Consider the following 22,856-nt stretch of genomic DNA (forward strand, 5'->3'; position numbering starts at 1 on the left):
TAGCATATTCTGTTATTATTATATTCCATTTTATATTATCCTATTAATATATTTTATATCATTCTATTCCATTCTATTATTCTATTCTATTATCCTATTATTATTATATTATTATGCTATTCTGTTATTATCATTTTATTACCATATTATTATCATTTTCTGTTATTATTATATCCTATATTATATTATCTCATTAATATATTGTATATCATTATATTATTATTATATTATCATATTATTATTATAGTATATTATATTATTCATCATTCATGACTACATTGAAACTAGAATAGAGAGAAATCAGCGTGGAAACCTTGTGAAACCTAAATTGCAAGAGGTACCATAGATTGTTGTACATGTAAATAATGGTAGTAACAAGAAATTCTTGATAGAATTCATAGTTTGTCTGTTATGCTGGTTTGTGATGACAACTACTTTACAGTATATAATAAATGTTCATTTTGTTGTTCAACAATAAATGTGAGCTCTTCTTCATGGAAAAATAAGACATCCCCTGAAAATAAGACCTAGTGCATCTTTGGGAGCAAAAATTAATATAAGACCCTGTCTTATTTTCGGGGAAACAGGGTATGTGATGAACTGGAGTATTTTCAAATTTGCCTGTGACATAAATAACTGATGTGGGATGTATCTTGTCTCGCCTAGTTGATGCGCATGATGTTGAATCAGTCCTTTGAAGTACTGAAAAGAAATGGATGGAACGAAAGGTATGTGGCAATTTAGGGGAAGATGTGTGGGAATCTATGTGAAAAGGAATAAAACTAAATGCATTTGTTTCCAGCTAAAAAGATATGTCTGATAGATGTTATGAACCTCATTTCAAGCCTCCCTCTTTCTTTTTCGTGTGTTTTTCATTTTGTGTACTTATAAGGCTGCAGTCCTATATTCACAAACCCTGCATTACACCCCATTATGTTAATAATTCCCTCGGATATAGCTTCCAAGGAAATACATATAGATTTGTTGACTCAGTATTGAAATTTAGCAGGCTTTGAAAAGTACACAGGACTAAAGTAATTTAACTAGAAGGAACACAGTGAACTCAAGCATCTTTAGTCCAAATTTAACATTAAAACTACTGCAACCCATTAAGAGGGAAATCCTATATATGTCTGCTTTGGGAGTAAACCAGGAAATGTTGTATGCAGTAAGAGACTAGACATGTAAGAGGGTAATGACTAAGAAGAAGATTATATCCTGTCTATCATCCAGGAAGTCTTTTAAACTCTTTATTAATCTTCACAGTTGAGAATGTCTTAAAATCTACATATTTGTGAGCAATACCTGTAAGTAGGGAAGATGTCTATATGTCTTGAAGTTGGAGAGAAAGGGGTGGATTCTTCAAATAGAAATCTATCTTAAATTGGTTTCTTTATGTGAAACTCTTTTCTTAAAGAGTAATGTTTTTCTTGGATTTCTCTCTGAACTAGACCAATACCTCTAACAGATACAGTAGAGTCTCACTTATCCAACACTCGCTTATCCAACGTTCTGGATTATCCAACGCTTTTTTGTAGTCAATGTTTTCAATACATCATGATATTTTGGTGCTAAATTTGTAAAAACGGTAATTACTACATAGCATTACTGCGTATTGAACTACTTTTTCTGTCAAATTTGTTGTATAACATGATGTTTTGGTGCTTAATTTGTAAAAGCATAACCTAATTTGATGTTTAATAGGCTTTTCCTTAATCCCTCCTTATTATCCAACATATTCACTTATCCAACGTTCTGCTGGCCCGTTTATGTTGGATAAGTGAGACTCTACTGTACATTCAGTAAAATCGTGTTAATTATTAAAAATTAATTCAACCAACCCTCTACCACAAACCTGCCGGGTATAAGTATTTCATCCTCCCATATACTGTATTTCTTCAATTCTAATACACTTTTCCCCTATATAAACACCTCTAGTAATGGGGTATGTCTTAGAATCACAGGTCTATCTTATATATTTTTGATGATGGTGGTACTGAAATTAGAGTATGTCTTACAATCAATGGCATCTTACAATTGAAGAAATGCAGTGCATCTCTAGTCTACCCAGTAATACCATTTTTACCTTCTCTGCCACTATTGTTGTGAGGGGAAAGTGTCTGGTTTATGCCATGCTGTGTTTATTTCTGTGGATGAGATTATATATTGCTTGTAAAGCAGAAAATATTATTCTAGAATTGACAAAGCATCTTTTGATATAATGCAACTGAACAGAGCATGGTGCTTCTTTTTTCTTTTCTTTGTTTCCTTCCAGTTTTACTGAGCCATTTCTAAACATGCTGATGAAAGTGGTTATGCACCCAGATAGCAATACTCCTGTTGGGGTCAAGTTGCATTTTATTGATATCTACTTGGAAGAACTGGCTAAAGTTGGAGCTAAAGAGGTAGGAAGAAATACATCTCAGCAAAACAAATTTTCAAGGTAGTATTGTTATGTCCTTGTCAAGGATGGATTTAAAAAACCCAGCTTATGTAAAATAGGTAAATGGTCAATCTTTGCATCAGTTAGCTCAGTCACTTTCTATTACCCATTCAACTGGTATCTGTGTGCATTCAAGTTGCCTGTCGACTTACAATACTTCCAAATCCAGAATTGTCTGAATGGGTGGCTGAGATCATGCTACCTTTGCTTTGAGATGATTCTGTGTATGCAACTTTGTTTCATGCACAAAATTATTTAAAATACTGTATAAAATTACCTTTAGGCTGTGTGTTGAAGATTAACAGTCATGTTTAGTCTTGGGTCCTATCTTCCACGATATCTTAATATTTATGTACAGGTATATGCAAATAGAAGTACAGTATTCCAAAATTGAGGGGGGGGGGGAATCTAAAACACTTCAGGTCCCAAGGTGACGGGAAGCCCGAGGCAGTTGTAGGAAGTGGCTGCTCCGTTCATCCTGCCATAAAGGCCAAGTTGGCGAAAGGGGGAGCTTGGAAAGGAGATGGGGAATGTTGCCTAGATAAGAGCATCTGGCAGTGTTTTGGAAATTGAAAGTAGAAACTATAGGAATACATTCTGACCAGAGGGGGGTGGGGATTAGTTTCTTGATATATGCCAGGGAAGGGAAGAGAGAAGTTAGAACTGACTTTCTTGAATTCTGGCAAGAAGGGAAAACAAAGACTTTGTTTCCAGTGAACTTCATTGTGAACTTAATTGCAAAGAGCCTCCAGGTTCTGGCATTATATTATTTGTGATAAGAGATACTCAACTTGTAGTATGTTCTAAAAAAATTAAACCTTATGTGAAATTGTTGCATGAACAATATAAGCTAATTTTTATCTCAGAACACCTGCTGATTTACAACTCCATTTGGGGTGGGTTCTATCTTCTGAGGAATATATAAAATACCTACAGAAAGAAGAAACTACTGGTTTCCCCCCATAGTTTTAATCTGAGATTGTACAGCTAGGTATCAGAAATCTGTCATAATGGACTATCTTTTTGTTGTCCTGTTTTTGGATAAACTGCATCAAAAATGTTCAACATAGTATATGACCTGCTACAGTTGTCACTGTGACGTGTATTTTGAATTTAGTAATATTTTGCTGTCGGACTAATAATAATAATAATAATAATAATAATAATAATAATAATAATAATAACAACAACAACAACAACAACAACTTTATTTTATACCCCACCTCCATCTCCCCGAAGGGACTCAGGGCAGCTTACATGGGGCAAAGCCCAGATAAAAACAGCAAACAAGATAAAGCACATCAAAAGAAATACAGAGACAAAAATAAAATTTTACACATTAACATAATAAAATTGAAGTAATGACCATAAGAAGCATAAGTTAAAATACCTGAATAGAGGTCATAAAACGAACTGGGTAAAATGCACCAAGTGAGTGTTGTAAACATGAGGTAAGTAGCTAAAGTGCTACAAGCAATGAGAGGACCAACATAGCTTCCTCTGTAATTATTATGGTATTAGTTATACTAATTCTGGAATTCCATCATTGATGCAAATAACTACTAGAATCTTAATGATATTTCAGTATACACCCCATATCTTACGTTTCTTCGCCTCATTTTATTCTCAGTTCAACTGAACGTACCACTTTATTTCTGCCTTTTTTTACAAGAATGATTTGCCCTTCTTTACATTTCATTATGGGGAGTGTATGTCATTCTTTTTCTGATTTCTAGCAAAGTTCTTTCATAGCTCTTCCAAACAAGCCTTTTGTTAGCAAATTAAAAATTGGATGTCCCAGTGTGGTATTGAAGTGAGAAAACAAGATATAAAATTAAATAAATAAATACATTAACAATGTCTTTTATTCTTACAGCTCACTGCAGACCAGAATCTCAAGTTAATTGAACCATTAAGCAAAATTGTGGCCAAGACCAAGGAGTACGTTCAGCAGTTGATTTACTGTTCTTATTGTTTGTGTAACTGAAGGTGGTGGAATAAACCTTAATTGTCAGCCCTCAGGCAAAACCCATCATGGGTTTTTCATGGCAAGATTTGTTCAGAGGAAACTTTCCATTGCCTTCTTGGGAAGCTGAGAGGGTATGACTTGCCCCAACATCACCTAGTGGGTTTCTTTCCATGGCTGAACAGAGTTTCAAACTCCGATGTCCTGGAATTTCAGTTCAGTAGTCTAACTTGATACATTAGCTGGCTATGTTGCTGCTGTTTATAATAGTGAATAGGATTAGAATATCCTTCCTGAGCAAAATTTAACTCAGGCCACTGAGATGTAGATGGTGGATGTTCACTGTGAGGGGAGACTTTCTTTGTGTGCGTGAAAATGAAAATGTAACTGTGGGAACCACATCTGTCTCTAGATATTAATAAGAAAGGTGGTGCTTGATCTTGCAGGGGCTACTGTAGTGATATCAGAATATTAGAAAAAAATATGAATGAATCAAAAGCTGGGAGCTCTTAATTCAAAATTTGTGTGCCTGATTGCTGTTTGTTCCTTTATGTAGCTAAATCTGTAATACTAGATGTCCAGTTTTAATGGATCGAAAAGGAGGAGACATACACTTTACATGGCATCATTATAATACCCCTCCCCCTCTAATTTTTCTTCCATGGTCCAGTCACCTTGAATTGCAAGCCATCATCCATGGCATTTTTGAAACCATTCTGGATCAGTCTCCATTTGCCATAGAAGATATAATGAAAGAAATAGGAGCAGATAGTGATGATGACCTATCAGAAGAAGATGAATGCAGTGATGAAGATAATGCATTATCAGGCAAAGGTAAGAGCTTGACTACTGTAGTGCTTCCTGTGATAACTTCTGGACAGAGATACTGTCCCATATTCTCTGTGATGGTTCCTTTGAAGAGTACAGGCAGTCCCCAAGTTTGTTCTTGAATTTGTTTATAAGTCGAAACAGGTACATTTTTAATTGTAACTCCATATATATGTGTGTGCGCGTGCGTGTGTGTATTTGCATGTATTCATGCATCCATATGCTTTGGCTAGCATAGGGGCAGGTTAACACTTCTGTGGTGTTCCTTTGCTCCCTGTGCCCCTGTTCAGAAGATTTCATCTCACTTTCTGTTCCTGTGATAATGGGATTTTGAAAAATTGGCTTGTTGTAGAAACTGATTGGTGAGAAAGCTTCAGTGGAGACACCTTTTCCCCATGATAACTCTTTCAGGAATTGTGTGAATTTCCCTTCCTAGAGCTAGATTTATCTCACTTCCTGTTTTCTCACCCCCGTTCTTAACAATAAGTCGTTTATAAGTTGGATGTTTGTAACTCGGGGACTGCCTGTGTTTGAAAACAACATTGAGTTCAAAATATGACAGTCTGCTAAACAGCAAGCTGATGGCAACATAAAAGACTTATGCTAATGCAGTGGTTCTCAACCTGGGGTCCCCAGATGTTTTTGGCCTACAACTCCCAGAAATCCCAGCTAGTTATCTCTGAGAAATCTGTTAGGATTTCTTGGAGTTGAAGGCCAAAAACATCTGGGGACCCCAGGTTGAGAACCACTGTGCTAATGGATTTGTTGCCTATCCTTTGGTTGGAAGAGATTCTTCTTATTTATCCATTTATTTGTTTATTTATGGCTCTTTTATCCCGCCTTTCTCGACCCTGGAGGGGACTCAAGGTGGCTTCACAACATAGGCAGTGCCTTTAGAAACATAGTACAATATAAATAACCGCACCATTAAAACAATTAAAAGCAATTGAATCCATACAACAAGTTAAATTACATGATCCATAGGAATAGTCCAGGGCCATTCCATAAGTCAGTCACACATCTTTTGTATCTAATTCTTGGACTAGATTTTCAAAAGCTTGGTCAAAGAACCACGTCTTCACTTTTTTGTGGAAGTTCAGGAAGGAAGGAGCTGATCTAATCTCTCTGGGGAGGGAGTTCCATAGCCGAGGGGCCACCACCGAGAAGGCTTTGTCTCCGCCAATCGTGCCTGTGAAGAAGGCAGAGCCGAAAGCAGGGCCTCCAGATGATCTTAAACTCTGAGATGGTTCATAGAGGGAGATATGTTGGGTCAAGTAAGCTGGGCCAGAACTGTTTAGGGCTTTATAGGCTAAAGCCAGCACTTTGAATTGTGCTCGGTAGCAAATTGGCAGCCAGTGGAGAAGCACAGCGCGGGGGGGGGGGGGGGGGGGTTGTATCCTCCCTTCAGTGATCAATATGGCTGCTGCTCAATGGACAGTTGCAGCTTCCGAACAGTTTTCAAAGGTAACCCCATATAGAGCGTGTTGCAGTTATCTAGTCGAGATGTAACCAGAGCGTGGACTACCGTGGCCAAGTCAGACTTCTCATGGTACGGGCGCAACTGGCGCACAAGTATTAATTGTGCAAAAGCTCCCCTGGCCACCGCCAAAACCTGGGATTCCAGGCTTCCAGGGATTCCAGGAGAACTCCCAGGCTGCAAACCTGCGTTTCAGGGGGAGTGTAACCCCGTCCAACACAGGCTGTAACCTTGTGCCTTGTTCGGCCTTGCTACTGACCAGGAGTACCTCTGTCTTGTCTGGATTCAGTTTCAATTTGTTCACTCATCCAGACTGTCACAGCAGCCAAGCACTGATTCAGGACCTGAACAGCCTCCTTAGTAGCAGGTAGAAAGGAGTGATAGAGTTGAACGTCATCTGTGTACAGATTACATCGAACTCCAAAACTCCAGATGATCTCACCCAATGGCTTCATGTAGATGTTAAACAACATGGGAGACAGAATTGATCCCTGCGGGAACCCACAGGGCAAAGGTTGTCTTTGTCTTACCTTCCTTCTCTTTTGTCTCTCATCACTGAGTTCATCTGTAGATAATTCACTTGCGGTTCTACCTCAACCAGAGAACAAATGACTGTCAGGATGGAGAACTTTTTAACTTCTTGATGGATTCCAAATATCTTATTGAAATGACACTTGCCAGGCTGGAGTGAGGATTGGTCAAAAATCTAATGGTGGCATTTCTGATTCTTATATGTGTGTTTATGTATTTTACACTATTATGTAATTATGGAGGTACACATACATACATGAGCCATGTGTTTCATAATAATAATAAATAATAATACTTTATTTTGGAAATGTAAAATGAAATGAAAAATAAAAGGGCATAGTTTCAAGGCCATTTAATAAAGTGCCTGGACAAAGTGTCGCAGAGTTGTCTGGGAGAGTTAAGGTAGGATGGGGTAGGAAGAAAGATAAAGTTCAAAAAGACTGTATGTCTATAGGACATAATAGGCATAATAGGCATAATAATAATAATAATAATAATAATAATAATAATAATAATACTTCATTTATACCCCGCCACCATCTCCCCAACGGGGACTCGGGGCGGCTTACATGGGGCCATGCCCAGAACCATACAATATAACAAAATATAAAACAACACATCATAACACAATTTAACAATACAATAAATAATAACATACATTACAACCCAAAATTCAGAAAAAAGCAATAAAAACCAGGACGGGTTTTATTGTATATATGTGTATATTGTATATATGTGTATAGAATCATAGAATCATAGAATAGTAGAGTTGGAAGAGACCTCATGGGCCATCCAGTCCAACCCCCTGCTAAGAAGCAGGAAATCGCATTCAAAGCACCCCCGACAGATGGCCATCCAGCCTCTGTTTAAAAGCCTCCAAAGAAGGAGCCTCTACCACGGCCCGGGGGAGAGAGTTCCACTGTCGAACAGCTCTCACAGTGAAATATATACAATATATTTTACATTTAGCAATTGTATATGCGCACTACAGTGTATATATTGTATATGTGTATATACAATATATTTTACATTTAGCAATTGTATATGCGTACTACAGTGTTGCTTACAACAGTCTCGGATTTTAGCAAAAGCAAACATATATTTTGTTTATTTCCCACACTTTTTCTGGTGCTGCATTTGCGCGTGGCTTAGACAATCCTCCCAACTGAAAAGAACATTCTGACTTGAATTGGACTACTTGTGCTGTTAAAGCAGTGTTAATTACAGATGAAAATATAGATATAGGAACTTGAGAGTATAGAAATAAATCCCAGAATCCTTTTGAAAGCTAGCTAAGCAGAAACCTGTATTAATGTAATTGCAAATGATGGAGTATGTGCAGTTCCAGCATCTAGCTGTGAGCTTTTTGGTGTATTCTATACTAGGTGTTATAGAGGTCAGGGCTGTATCCAGCTGTGGTTTGTTTCAGGACATGTTGGATATGCAAGCCTATTAAAATACCCAACAGCTAGCAAAGCTGGAAATCGTACCAGTGTGGCATCCCAAAAGGATCCTGAGAAACACCAACCAAAAAGAATGTGAAGCGATTGGTACTAGAACCCAGCCATTAATTCTGATGTTTGGATACCTTGCTGACATGAAGCTGTGTTTGCACCCCTGTTTTTGGATACTGCTGTCTTTTGAGAGCCAAGGGAGGTGAATACTTAATGTTGTAATTACAGTGCTAATGTATAGCATTAAATATGAAGTAGTTTGCAGAAATCCATGGCTGTCCTTTATTGTGGTTGGTTAGTTAAGTCTCTTTTGTATTTGATTTTGAGTTTTGTGTGACACATGTCTTCAAAATATTTGGCATTTCTCCATTGTGCAGAGAGAAGCTTGCAAAAAGCACACTCCCTAAGAACCGAGAGACAAGATAAATCTTCAGAAGCTACAGATGATAACATTGGGCCCGTTCTCCAGGTAAGTACTAAAGAATTAAACACTATTAATTACTATATTGGACCTAATAAATGATATAGACGGCTTTCTCTGAACTCTTACAGAGGATATTAACAATGTTAACTTAGCCTTCTAGCGCTTTTCTCATGGAACGTAGGAAAACATGGGAACCTGGCAGTACTGAGACAGACTAAACCACTGTTTCTCCAATAGCATAAAATGCAATGCTGAGTAATATGACTTTAATAGCTATCCTAAAGGGGGCCCCGGTGGCACAGTATGTTAAAGCGCTGAGCTGCTGAATTTGCGGACCAAAAGGTTGCAGATTCAAATCTGGGAAGCAGAATGAGTGCCCGCTATTAGCCCCAGCTTCTGCCAACCTAGCAGTTCGAAAATATTCAAATCTGAATAGATCAATAGACGGGAAGGTAACAGCGCTCCATGCAGTCATGCTGGCCACATGACCCTGGAGACATCTACGGACAACACCAGCTCTTCAGCTTAGAAATGGAGATGAGCATCAACCCCCAGAGTCGGACACAACTGGACTTAATGTCAGGGAAAACCTTTATCTTTACCTTAGCTATCCTAATCAGCTAACCTATCTTGGAGTCAAATACTCCTTCATGAGCTGAGACTTTGGGGAAAATCAACACCACATATGTTGATTTTGTGCTACTTAATTATTTTTAAAAACACCTCTTTCATGTGTTCTCCTTTCCAAAAAGGAAGGTATTACTACTGTAATTGTAGCAGTATTGAATGACTGAGGATGGTGCAATATCGCTGCCTTGCAGCGCTTTAATTTTTGTATACTTTTTATCATGTTTTAATTGTTTTGTTTTGTAGTATATTTGTTGCTGGCCCTCGTGGCAGAATGTAAGCCGCTCTGAGTCCCCTTGGGGAGAAGGGCGGGGTATAAATGCATGTAATAAATAAAAATAAATAAATAAATAATGGTTTTGGACCTTCATTGAAAGGATGTTGTGGGAACCTAACTGGTGTAGAAGCAGGTACACTTCAGTAGTTGAAAATGAGTAAAATTGGATGGAATCCCTGGGCTAAATGAGTGAGCATAGTTGCTATAATGTATCTCTCTTTTTTTGACAGTTTGATTATAAAACTATTGCTGACATGCTGTTTGAGTTGGCTAGCAGAAAAAATACACCTCCTTTTAATAGAAAATGCCTCTATAAAGTGATTAAAAAGTAAGTTCCTTTGAAATAACAGTCATTTTGTAGACTTGCTTGAGGACCCCTTCTGTCCTTCTAACTCTTAGATTCCAACACCCCTACCCTTCTATTTTTGTTTTTATGTAATTAGTGCACACTATTCATAATGGTGTATTTATGTTTATATTTCACTGAAACATAACTGTGTTCCATTTATTTTGCAGGTTTCAGGACCTCGCAGAAGGTGAGGTTTCAACAAAACTTGGACCCTTTGTTGTTTCCATGAACAATTGTCCAATGGGAGAAATATAATTAGGAAAGAACTTTGTCCATGGTTTTCTGTTTTGAAACATAAGTGTTTGGAAGTCAGTTAAGTCATCTCAGTTAAGTAGGGAATGCCTTTTGAGTTTGATTATCACAGTTCCTTGGGAGTAAAGTGTCAGGAGCCAAGTCTCCTTATGGAGAGAAAAAGTGGGGTATAAATAAACATCATAATGATTAAATCTGCTGTGCCACCATTTCTCTCTCTCCTTGCCCTTTTCTTCTTCCCTATTCTGCTTAATGCTGGGAGAGTGTACTTGCAGAATTTGAATTGAGTCCAAAGGCTATATTTTTATAAGATCTTCTTTAAATGAACAGCTTGTTTTCTTTGCTGTTAAAAAATATTGGAAATAGGTCCACATTAGGGGATGGAAATGGAGGTGTATAAAATGGAGAACTGGGTGTGTGCCACTTCAGATGAAGAGCCTTCAAAATGTTATTTGCTTCAGGTCAGGTCTCATTCAGACTTTTTCTTATGTTAGGGAACTTTCCACAAGATGACTTTCCTGAAGATGTCTCTACGGATGAAGATGACGACACCTTCAGCAGGAAGAACTGGAAAAGGAAATCTGGAAAACCTTTGGATCCATCTAAGATGGGAGGAAAAGGTAGCTGCCAGCACCATCTTATGCCATCTACAGACTTAAGAATCACTCTCCTGGGAGGGCACTCCATTAAATTCAGTAAACTTACTGCTATAAACTACATGCACACTTAGCCTTTTTATTTTTGCTTTTGTTGTAGTAACTGGCCCATTCTTACTCATCCTGACAATAATATAATATCACTGTAAAATTAGATGAGTCTTGCTGTTGAACAGTGAATGTTAATGGAAAGGACTATACCTTTGTAGCTGAGCTTAGGATTTCTGATAAATATAAACACTTTCAATATGGAAATAAGTTATTGTCATCATCATTATTGTCATCAGTCATTGTCATGGTCAGCCAAGATCTAGGTTAACACCAAATAGTACGCAATAATAATGTAACTGTTCTTCTGCTGGGATGAACGGCTCATTTTGGCAGTCCATTTACCAGTTTTTCCTATAGTAAAGAACTTAGAAGATGTACGAGGAAGGATTAGTCGCAGTGTTTCTATTTTCAGAGTAATTGTAGATCCCAAGAGTCAAAAACATGCATTTTCTTTATTTAAAACAAGCATAAGAGATGTCCGTGGAGCTTCTAGCAAAAAAAGATAAAAGGCTACTACTAACTTTTGTTTGGGGTTTTAAAAACATTTAATTTATCTCAACAGAAAATACCCAAAACAGAAAAAACAGTATTGAAGAAGAGGATGACAGCACAGAACCACAGAAGAAGAGAAAGAAGAGAAAAAGGAAGGCCAGTCAGATGGCTGATTCTTGCAAAACTGCTGGAAGCAATGAAAGTGGACCAAACAATCTAGAAGAGCCAAAGCAGGACAATGGGCTGCCAAATAGCAAGAAAAAACGAAATAAGTTTTCAAGGTTGGAAGCCGGTGAAACTGGCTCCTCAGCAGCTCCCATTGGAGAATTGACTGACAATTCTACACCGACATGTTTGGTAAATAATGTAAAGAAAGAATCAAAGAAGAAAAATGGCAGTCCACAGAAAGTTTGTATAGAAACGGTCCATCAGAATGGACAGGCTATTAGTACTGAAGAGACTTCTGGCAATTGCACCACAGTAGTTAATGACAGTAAAATGATTAAGAAGAAATGGAAATCACAGCCCAGAATTACTCCTGGAAACGGTTATTCTGAAGTACATGTTAAGCGGCCAGAGAATGATATCCTTACAGAGTCAGAACCTACAATGCTCCAAAAAGTGAAGTTGAAGAAGAATCAAAAGTTGGGGGATTTGGTAAAGATTCGAAGTTTTAAGCCAAAAATAATAGGTTTGAAAAAGCAAAGGAAAGTCAGAGGTGTCCTGAATTCCACCCAAGAAAATGAGGTTGAAGGTGAAAACAAAAAGGGGAAGAACAAAGTAAGTGGATCCATCGCGATGTGATTATGGTTGAAAAATCCATTCCCTCAACACTCTTAGGAAAGGAAACCCAAAAGGAGCAGTGATTAAGCATAGGTTGGCAGAAGATACACTGGAATCTATTGGTAGATTTGTGGAAATTTTGCAATAGATATGCTTGGCCCAGAATTCTTTAATGCTGAGTGTATGTCTTTTACAACTGATCCTAGAGGATGAAAACATTTTTTAAAAAACATGAGAGTTCCTATTTGTTGTTGAAGGCTTTCATGGCCGGAATCATTGGGTTGCCGTGAGTTTTCTGGGCTGGATGGCCATGTTCCAGATGCATTTTCTCCTGGTGTTTCACCAACATCTATGGTAGGCATCCCCAGAGGCTGTGAGGTCTGTTGGAAACTAGGCATGTGAGGTTTATATTTCTGTGGAAAGTCCATGTTGGGAGAAAGAACTTTTGCCTGTTTGAGTTTTTTCCCCCACTTTGGACTTTCCACAGGTATATAAACCCACTTGCCTAGTTTCCAACAGACCTCACAACTTCGGAGGATTGCCATAGCCTGTCATAGATGTGAGTGAAACATCAGGAGGGAATGCTTCTAGAACATGGCCACACAGCTCATAAAACTCACAGCAACCCATGGGGGCTACTCCTCAGCTAATGAAGATCTGAAGGACAACTTTTAAGATTGGTAATATCCTTTTAAGATAAACTAAATTTTCTGCTGAAGTACAGTGTGTGTACTTATGCCCTTGCTCCTAATTTAGCCATGGCATATTCAATAGAGGATTGAATAGGACTGCAATTATGCTCTTACAGCTGAAGGGATGAAATTGAAGTTTCAGTGGATTACATGTTTGATATTTTAGGCCTTGAAAGCTGTTAGATAAAAAGAGACGTCCTTAAAGGGACACATAAACACCAAACTAAGACGCGAATAGGATTATTGTAGAAACCTATTCCAAAAAAGATCATTGGCAATGTCTCCCAAACATGCATGTTCTTCATGTTAACATTTTTAAAACAAGACTAATAGAGATTGCTTAGGGCTGATTTCCCTGCTTGAAAAAAATCAGAAATGTTGTAGATACCTTGAGAAATCGACCCAATATTACACCTCCCCTCCAAAAAGAAGACAGACCTGCCTCTTATGTGTTTTTAAAAAATGAATTGTAAGTACCATAGGCACCAAGGATATTATATAACACATCTTATGTTTTCTGTATTCTGTTTGTTGTTTTCTCCCCATCATGTATTTTAGAGTTTTAAAGATGTAATGCAACTTTGTGGTACCAATAATACAGACATGGGCAACTTCAGCCCTCTGGGTATTTTGGACTTCAACTCCCACAATTTCTAACAGCCTACCAGCTGTTAGGAATTGTGGGAGTTGAAGTCCAAAACACCTGGAGTGCCAAAGTTTGCCCATGCCTGTAATAATGGCTTCGTTTTATTTTTCCTTTTGCAATTTACACTGAAGCTAACCCTGGCCCATCTGAGTGAAAGGACCAACTCTTCTGGTCATTGCGTTGTGGCACCTTGATTCCACTAGTATTTCGTCTCTCCTTAGAAGGATGGTGGCCCTGCTGTTCTTCAGAAGAAAAAGAACTCAAAAGCAGAAAATGAGTTTGTGAAGTTTGAAAAGACAGCTCTACCAAAGCCTGCCTTCTTTAGAAAAGCCAAAGGAAACCTTACGTCTGTAAAGGTACAGTGAAAATCAATATAATCCAGATATTAAAGGGAACTACTCAAGTTGAAAGGAGCCCCAGTGGCGAAGTGTGTTAAAGCACTGAGCTGCTGAACTTGCAGACCGAAAGGTCCCAGGTTCAAATCCCGGGAACGGAGCGAGTGCCCTCTGTTGCTCCAGCTTCTGCCAACCTAGCAGTTCGAAAACATGTCAATGTGAATAGATCAATAGGTACCGTTCCAGCGGGAAGGTAATGGCGCTCCATGCAGTCATGCCGGCCACATGACCTTGGAGGTGTCTACGGACAACGCCGGCTCTTCTGCTTAGAAATGGAGATGAGCACCAACCCCCAGAGTCAGACATGACTGGACTTAACGTCAGGGGAAATCTTTACCTTTATTCAAGTTGAGAGCTCATGATTTTTGCAGACAGGTAGTTGCATGACCTTGGTGACTAAGCTTTTTCAAGATAGAAGAATATTTAAAAACAAGTACGTATGTAGCTCACACCCATTTTAAAAAAAATCTGTGTGGAGTAAAGTTTCTGAATATTGCATTATTCTGAAGCACTGTGATGCTATACAGAGGGCATGCCTCTATGCTTTTGTAAAGACCACTGTTTAGTCACAGCGTTGTGTAAGACACTGAAGAAAGTTAAAATGGTAGCTGCTTAACATGTTACTGCCAAAGCACTCCACCTGGCATGACTGCAGAATATGCTCTTTCGTAACCATTTGTTTTTTAGTACTTTCCTTTCATAGCAAAACTACTGAATGTAATTCATTCTGTTCAATTTTTACTCATTCTGATAAAAATACATTTCTATTACAGGCTGAAGGAAAACCTCTCAGTTAGATTGTCATTCTGATTTTTGTCCAGTTTTTTCCAGCCATAGCATTCCAATGTATTTGAGCAGAACCTTATTAAATACTTTACAAAAATAATAAACACTGAAATGTTTCAAAATATATAAATATCTCTTTGATTTGATGTCAAAACAATAATAGAGGAAAGGATGAGTGGACATGTTGTTTCTTAACCTCTGTTCTAGTCATGAGACTCCATATAACAAAGGAATACCTTCTCCACTCATTGTCATGCACAGTTGTGTTACTTAAATAGTGAACGTGGGAAAGTTTAAGCATTATCATATGCTAGAGTGAAATACTTTGGTCTTTTGGTATCTGCAGGGGTTTGGTTCCAGGGCACCTCAGTGATATAAAAATCTATTGATGCTCAGGTTCCACTATATGCATTGTCACAATAAAATGGTGTCAATCAAAACTTGTTTTTGGGAACTTTAAAAAAACATGTTCTGAAATCATGGGAGTTGGGAATCTATGGATGCAGAATCCATGGATCCAGAGATCTGATTGTAAGTGATAACAAAGTGTGCTTATGTGTAATAATTAACTATTGATAGCAGGAAAATAAAGGAGATAAAATGTTTTTGTTGCTCTTTAGCCTATATGGGAACTTTAGGAGGGTTCCAAGAGATTTGGAAGACTTATCACCCTATCTGTGGGAAGACTACAGTGTTCCCTTGCTGATTTGCTGTTTTCTTTTCTCAGACTCATTCTTTGGCGGGAAAATTATTTACCCCATTGCTGCTTCTCCTCCTCAGGGCTGCCCCATTGCTTCGTGCCTGCCATGTTGCTCTGGCTGCCGCTGCTCCAGCCAGGCCACGCTGGGAAACATGGAGGACTCGGAAGAGGGGGCGGAGCCCTCCACGAGTCCCGCCCCCTCTTCCGAGTACTCCACATTTCCCGGCTGGAGTGGCAGCAGAAGCAGGAGTCTGGCCGCCTCTTCCAGGCTCCTGCTTCTGCCGCCACTGCCGCCCACCCTCACTCTCTCACCCACCCTCTCTCGCTCGCTCACTCACCTGACGGAGTGGCGTTCCTTCTTCCCTGGCTGCAGGAGCAGAGTCAGCCAGAGCAACATGGCGGGCACAGAGCAAGGGGCCCACTGGCACTGGTAAGGAAGGCTTCACTGGCTCCTCGGGGCTTGCAAGGGGGAGAAAGACCACCTAACTATTAAAATAATATATAAATATTAAAATAAAAATAGCGTGATAATAGTGACAAGTGAGGAAATACTCTAATCACGTGAAATATATTTGGGGGGTGTTTTGTGCTGGTTGACGCTTTGCCATGGTTTTTTACTTGGTAAGAATAGAACTAATGGTTTGCCTTCCATCAACTGATGGGTTTTTAGTTGACAAGAGGTGGAATTTATGCAGCCCTCCAGAGGTTGTTGGGCAGTAATTTGCAGATAGGCCCTATATCCCAGAATCTGATCCCAGGTTTTCTGTTTACCTCAGATTGTCTGGCAGTGCAGTCTCATATAATCCAAGAAAACCTGGGATCAGATGCTAGGATATAGGGCCTGTTTGGAAGGGCCCTTAGACTGGTGCGAATTTCCACTAAACAACATCAGGAAACCGCACGGTTCCTACTTCTGTGCTAGTGTCAGGTATCCTACTTGACTGGAGAGAGGGCTCCTTCATCCTCTGAACATTTCAAGCTACACAGTAGGGCCTCCCAACTTCTTGTGTAGCATTTTCAAGGACTTAGTGAAGGGTTAAATTAGTTACTTGCACCAGCATAGCTGCACAAGCCTAGATTTGGATCAAGCTCCCAATTTTTTTTTAATAAGCTGCCCGACTAGCTGGAAAAAAAAGGAAACGTTTAATCGGCCCAGCAAAACAGTCTTCTCTAACATTTTAACTTTTCTTTGTAGTTAAACAAGCTACAGTTTTCTGGCTCCAAAAAGGTTACCTTTGGATTAAATAAGAACATGACGGCTGGTAAGTTCAAACTGACAGTGTGCTTTCATTGCTGAGTCGGGCAAAGTATAAGCCTCCATTGTTGTGTTTGTGGCTCTTATGGCCTCTCATTTTTGTTGCTGTTGTTGTGAAATGCTCCAGTTTAAGTCAAAATGACATATGAGGTATGGAGGGCATTCTCAACACATTTCTTAAAATAGGTACTAAACAGAAAGTGACTTGTGCTGTCTGTTGTTTTAAAAAGGTCTGTTCTGGCCCAAAATGGGTGGGAAAGACCCAAATACATAAGAATGCCTCCCATGTCCCCTAGTTTACAAATGCCTACAGCAGGATCAAGTAAATAGAAAAGAACCATTCTTTAGCAGCTCAGTCTTTGGTAAATTGTTTACTGCAGATATTTTCCAGCAAAGTGTGTTTTTCTAGTCTGTTTTCCATCTTCTTACTGCCCCAGTGGTGCAGTGGATAAAACCGCTGAGCTGCTGAACTTGCTGACAGAAAGGTCAGCGGTTCAAATCTGGGGAGCGGAGTGAGCTCCCGCTGTTAGCCCCAGCTTCTACCAACCTAGCAGTTTGAAAACCGCTCTGGCAGGAAGGTAATGGTGCTCCATGCAATCATGCTGGCCACATGACTTTGGAGGCATCTACGGACAACACTGGCTCTTTGGCTTTAAAATGGAGATGAGCACCAACCCCCAGAGTCAGACACGACTAGACTTAATGTCAGGGGAAACCCTTTACTTTTACTATTGCGAATGCTACTATAAAACCTCCAGCTACACAAAGAATTGGGAAAGTGCAGACTGAACAGGCATAAAACAGTTTTGTAAAAAGGAGGTTTTTCAGAAGCTTTGCTAACTGTGATAATACCTGTATTTTTTCTGGCAGTGAAGACTAGGTCCATTTTCATTGGAAATGAACAGGCTAAGCAGATCCTGGCAAATTAAAAAGATACATATTGGACTACAGCCCTTAAAACTCAAGCCTTGGACAGTGACCATTATATTTGGGGGTTCTATGGATTGTAGTTAAAAAAGAGCTTTTCCAAACTCTGAATGCCAGCCTATACAACACAGATTTAGCGCATCCAAACCGGAGGAGTCATTTTTCAGTTGTCTGTTTAAGAGTTTCTGGATTCATTAATGTATAGATAGTGTCAGTGTTAAAATATAATTTGTGCTTTGCTTGTCAGAAGAAGAAAAATGCCATATGAGCACCAATCCCCAGAATCAGACACGACTAGACTTAATGTCAGGGGGAACCTTTACCTTTACTTTACTATGAGGTCACAAAAAATTGGCAACTGTAAAATCTTTCTGAATGCCACCTAGACATTTACACCCATCTGTTAGCAACAATATGCAGTATTTACAGTGGACTGCGGGAAAGGCTTCAGATGTCGTTAATGAAAGAAAAATCAGCCTGTTTAGCAAGCTGATTTATTATCGGTAAATGCTTGTTTTTAATATGTATTTTATATACTCGGGGTCACGTAAACATTTCTTTGGCAGAAAGAGATGATGAGTGGAAAGGGTTTAAAGCCCAGGTTTAAAGTACATCAACCTTGGTATGTTGACCAGCCCCTTTCCAAGGCCCCTTCCACACAGCTGAATGAAATCCCACATTTTCTGCTTTGAACTGGAATATATGGCAGTGTGGACTCAACCCAATTCCAAACAGATATTGTAGGGTTTTCTGCCTTGATATTCTGGGTTATATGCTGCGTGGTAGGGCCCCAAGAGTTCTAGTATCCTTTAAAAAAAGGTAAAGGTTTCCCCTGATGTTAAGTCCTGTCGTGACCGACTCTGGGGGTTGGTGCTCATCTCTATTTCTAAACCGAAGAGCCGGCATTGTCCATAGACATCTCCAAGGTCATGTGGCCGGCATGACTGCATGGAGCACCGTTACCTTCCCGCTGAGCGGTACCTATTGATCTACTCACATTGGCATGTTTTCGAACTGCTAGCAGGAGCTGGAGCTAACAGCGGCCGCTCCCGCCGCTCCCGGAGTTTGAACCTGGGACCTTTCAGTCTCCAGCTCAGTGCTTTAACGCACTTCACCACCCTTTAGATGGCTGTAATTTTCCATTTCTATTCTCATTCCTTTAGAGTTGGAATTGTTATTACTGCCAGTCAATCTGAATTCCTTTTATGCTTTAATACTTCTAGCAACTATAGAACTGGTTTTGTGTGCCTAGCAACAGAATGATGCAAGCTGTTTTTCTTCTTTATTTTCATCTCTCTTTTTTGACAGAATTTAAGAAAACAGACAAAAGTATCCTGGTCAGTCCGGAAGGGCCCTCTCGGGTGGCATTCAACCCTAAGCAAAAGCCTCCTCATGGGGTGCTGAAATCGCCTGCCGAATCTCCTCAAATGAAGAAGCCCCTTTGGGGGACAAAAAAGAAAAGGCCAACTGCTGTGGATTTCTTCTAAGTCAACAAGGAAAAGAATAGGTTCTTGTAGGGAACAACTGACCAACCAGTTATTTCTGGAATCTTATTTTTGAAGTTAACATGTTAGTTTCTTGAAAGGTTCTGATGGTATGACCCATGTGGCTATTCATTTAATAGGTACCTCTTTGATTATGGATTTAAACCGTTTTGTGTAAGTTCTTAACAGAAAAGATAATATAAATGGGATGTGTTTTAGGATTCTTATGATGGAGATACCTTTTTTTAAAAAAAACCTGTAATATGTTATACGAACATGTAAAGTTTTATTCTGAACTTTGGTTGTTTGTTCTCATTTAATCAGTTGATATTGTCTGATGGTGAGTTTTCAATTTCTGTGGCCTTAATTCCATGGAGCTAAGAAGCACACAACTCCTTCCACCTAATTTGCTTCATCGGTTCATTTCTTTTCCCTCTCTGGCCATTTTTTCTTTTTACCAAGGCTTCAGGTTAGAAAGAAATACAATACGTGTGAGGCAGTTCTTCAGTACAACGGTAATGCTTGAACCTCCAGTTGCTCATGTACATTTCATTATTGACTTTATCACAAGTCCTTCAGTTGAACGTGTAATAATATATTCTCCAGCTGCGTATGGTACAAGTGTTCTTATAGAATGTTTTGTAATACTTTTCCTACCCAAGCACCTTGAGGCTGAGGTCAGGTTGTTTTATCACAATTCTTCTCCCATTAAAATGAATTAAATGAGAGTTATATATTTTTAAACAAAACCGTTTCTGAAAGCCTTAATGCCTTTTGACACAGGGTAAAGATGCTTTTGAAAATAAGGTCATAACTATAATCTGCAGTGTAAGCTTTAATTATAGTCACTGCAGAATATGCTGATATAACCGCCTGTCTCTATTTTCCTTTTGATTTCAGTATACCCTTTTGGGGGCAGGCTTTCGACACAATTAATTTACTTGTGGTATTACAATTTGTTCCTGATTTCATGAATGCAGCATAGCATGAATACACAGTTGAGAAAACTTTGCAAATACAAAAGTTATCACTGTTTTTACCTGGGCCATGGATCTTAATAGCAGATATGCTTTATTTCTCTCCTTTTGTACTGTAAAGAATTGAATGGTTCTACTGGCCATTCACATTGTTTAGTATTTCTTCACTTGCAAATGAACTATATTGTGGAAATTCTGTTTTCCAATGTCTGACGTGTTGATGTGTCCATCCCAAGTGTTTGTTTTCGGTCTGAGAGCGCCTTTTTTCTGTTTGTGAATCAGGAATTAAATATTGCATTTTGGGAACTGATACCAGATATTGTATTGGATGTTGTGTAACTCTTTCTATTAATATACTATTAAAGGAAGCAACATATTTTGGAGGAAATATTAAACGGATTGTAACATATAAAAACACAAAATCGAATGTGTTGCTCCAGGGAGATGATTGTGAAAAAGGCCGGGAACGAGGTTATGTAGCTAATTTGCTACATTTGGACAATAGTGCGGGTAATAGCTGCCATACGCCCATCATTACTCAGGTGTTTCAATATTTTCCATCTAAAACAAGGGTGGGAAATGGCCTTCTAAATGTAGTTCAACTGTAGTTTGCATGGCCCGTCTTCATTGGTTGTACTACATAGGAATGACTGGAGTTGCAGTCCAGCAACATCTGGAGGGTTTTCCCCATTCCTAAACTAGAAATAGGGAATTGGAGAATCTAAAGATGTTAGAGATCAGGGTGATTTTTTAATGTAAAATCCTACTATTACTATTGAGCCTTAGGGCTTATTCTCAAGTGCTTTGCAAGCCAAATGTTTGGGAGCATCCAGCAACCACAAGCTGTTTCATAGAGGTTTCTTTCCTTGGTTTAGTCCACCTTTCAGTTTACTAGTTTCTGCAGAATAACAATCCCAAGTACTGTGGATAATTAAAGGACACATAAGAACCATGGCCCTGTCTACAGTACCCAAGAATGCAGTTTGAAACGTATATGGTCAGTGTAAATTCATACAATTCACTTAAATTGCATTATAGAGTAGTGTAGACGGGGCCCCATTTTTATGGCACGTACTAAATGAGCCTGGAGAATGGGATCCACAGGACACTCTCAGGCATGCAACTGGCCATGACAAAAGCAGTGGCAGCTTAGGCCCCTTCTACACTGCCATATAAAATCCAGAGTATTTGCTTTGAACTGGGTTATATGGCAGTGTAGACTCAGATAATCCAGTTCAAAGCAGATAATGTGGTTTATCTGCTTTGATAATCTGGATTATATGGCAGTGTAGAAGGGGCCATAGAAGAGACCTCACTGGGATTTCTGCAATGAAGAATAACAGTATTCGAAATACACAAGAGACTTCCAGTGGGAGAAGGGAAAGATTTCTAAAGCATATGTGTTTTGTATATATTTATTTTGTTCGTTCAAGATTTCACCAAGGATTTGACTCAAACCAGCAATCGCATATGTAGAGTATTCATTTAGCAAAACATACCCAAACGATTTCTTTAAAATTTTCAGCTTTCACACTACGGCAGCTTATTTCTAAACAGATATGTTCTAAAGATGTCAACTCCAGTAGGCGGTATGAGGATTTGTACTAAGAAGCAAAGTTTTGTAAAAACAAAAATCTTATTTTTAAACAAGTATTTCTCCATTTTGTAATAATTGTACAGTTTAATGAAAATGAGAACCTGTTTAAAATATTGAATTTTGAAAATGTTTTGTCAAACTTTGAGTTGAAAGACATTTTCTTTTATAATTGTTTTAGTACCTTTTGTTGAAGGAATGACATATTGTTTTCCATTACTCGGCATATACCAACTTCTTGATCCATGAAAATAGGCTACTTTAAACATGTTCAATAAAGCATTCTGTTCCTATGATGGTTGCATTTTTGTTCATTTATTTTGGATTTTAAACAAGTTTAATTATCAAGGTTTGGAAAGTGGTAAAAATCCATCCAAACCAAAAAATATGTACTATAGAGTATGATCACAGACAAAACATAAGATGTCCCTGTCTCTGGTCACTAAGATGTAAACTAAATGATAATGTATGTGTTTTTAGAAGAATATTTTGAGATAAAGAAGAAAATGGTCAAATAGGCAAATTTGAAGGTGTGATAAAGCAATTAAAATGTTATATTTCAATTTATCCCAAATTAAATTCTTAATTAAATAATACCAAGTGTTTGTAATGATCTGAAGCTAGTTTTTTTGTTTAAGTGATTTTTTTTGTTTTAGTTTGAATATTGCAAATTAAAATTTTTATATCTTACCTAATTTTAAAATTATTTGAAATTGTATTTAAATTATGCTATACATATACTTAAAAATAGCAATAACCAACCAGATTGTGATATGTGTTCACCATGTTC

The 22,856-nt window shown here is 38.5% G+C and overlaps 1 protein-coding gene across 2 annotated transcripts in view; it reads left to right on the forward strand.

Moving 5' to 3' along the window:
* Positions 1-22,362, forward strand: part of rrp1b (ribosomal RNA processing 1B) — a 31,436-nt gene extending 9,074 nt beyond the window's left edge. The window contains exons 5-16 of one of the 2 annotated variants that reach the window (XM_008107456.3): positions 667-728; positions 2,276-2,405; positions 4,320-4,384; positions 5,080-5,243; positions 9,077-9,168; positions 10,258-10,355; positions 10,544-10,563; positions 11,123-11,248; positions 11,898-12,607; positions 14,170-14,304; positions 17,025-17,091; positions 19,320-22,362. In XM_008107456.3, coding sequence (XP_008105663.1) covers positions 667-728; positions 2,276-2,405; positions 4,320-4,384; positions 5,080-5,243; positions 9,077-9,168; positions 10,258-10,355; positions 10,544-10,563; positions 11,123-11,248; positions 11,898-12,607; positions 14,170-14,304; positions 17,025-17,091; positions 19,320-19,498 — 1,848 coding nt within the window. In that variant the 3' untranslated portion in view covers positions 19,499-22,362. The remainder of the gene's footprint in view (positions 1-666; positions 729-2,275; positions 2,406-4,319; positions 4,385-5,079; positions 5,244-9,076; positions 9,169-10,257; positions 10,356-10,543; positions 10,564-11,122; positions 11,249-11,897; positions 12,608-14,169; positions 14,305-17,024; positions 17,092-19,319) is intronic. The other variant, XM_008107457.3, reaches the window with a different exon arrangement.
* Positions 22,363-22,856: the final 494 nt, after the last annotated feature.

The sequence above is a fragment of the Anolis carolinensis genome, chromosome 3 (assembly GCF_035594765.1).
Source record: "Anolis carolinensis isolate JA03-04 chromosome 3, rAnoCar3.1.pri, whole genome shotgun sequence".
NCBI lineage: Eukaryota > Metazoa > Chordata > Lepidosauria > Squamata > Dactyloidae > Anolis > Anolis carolinensis.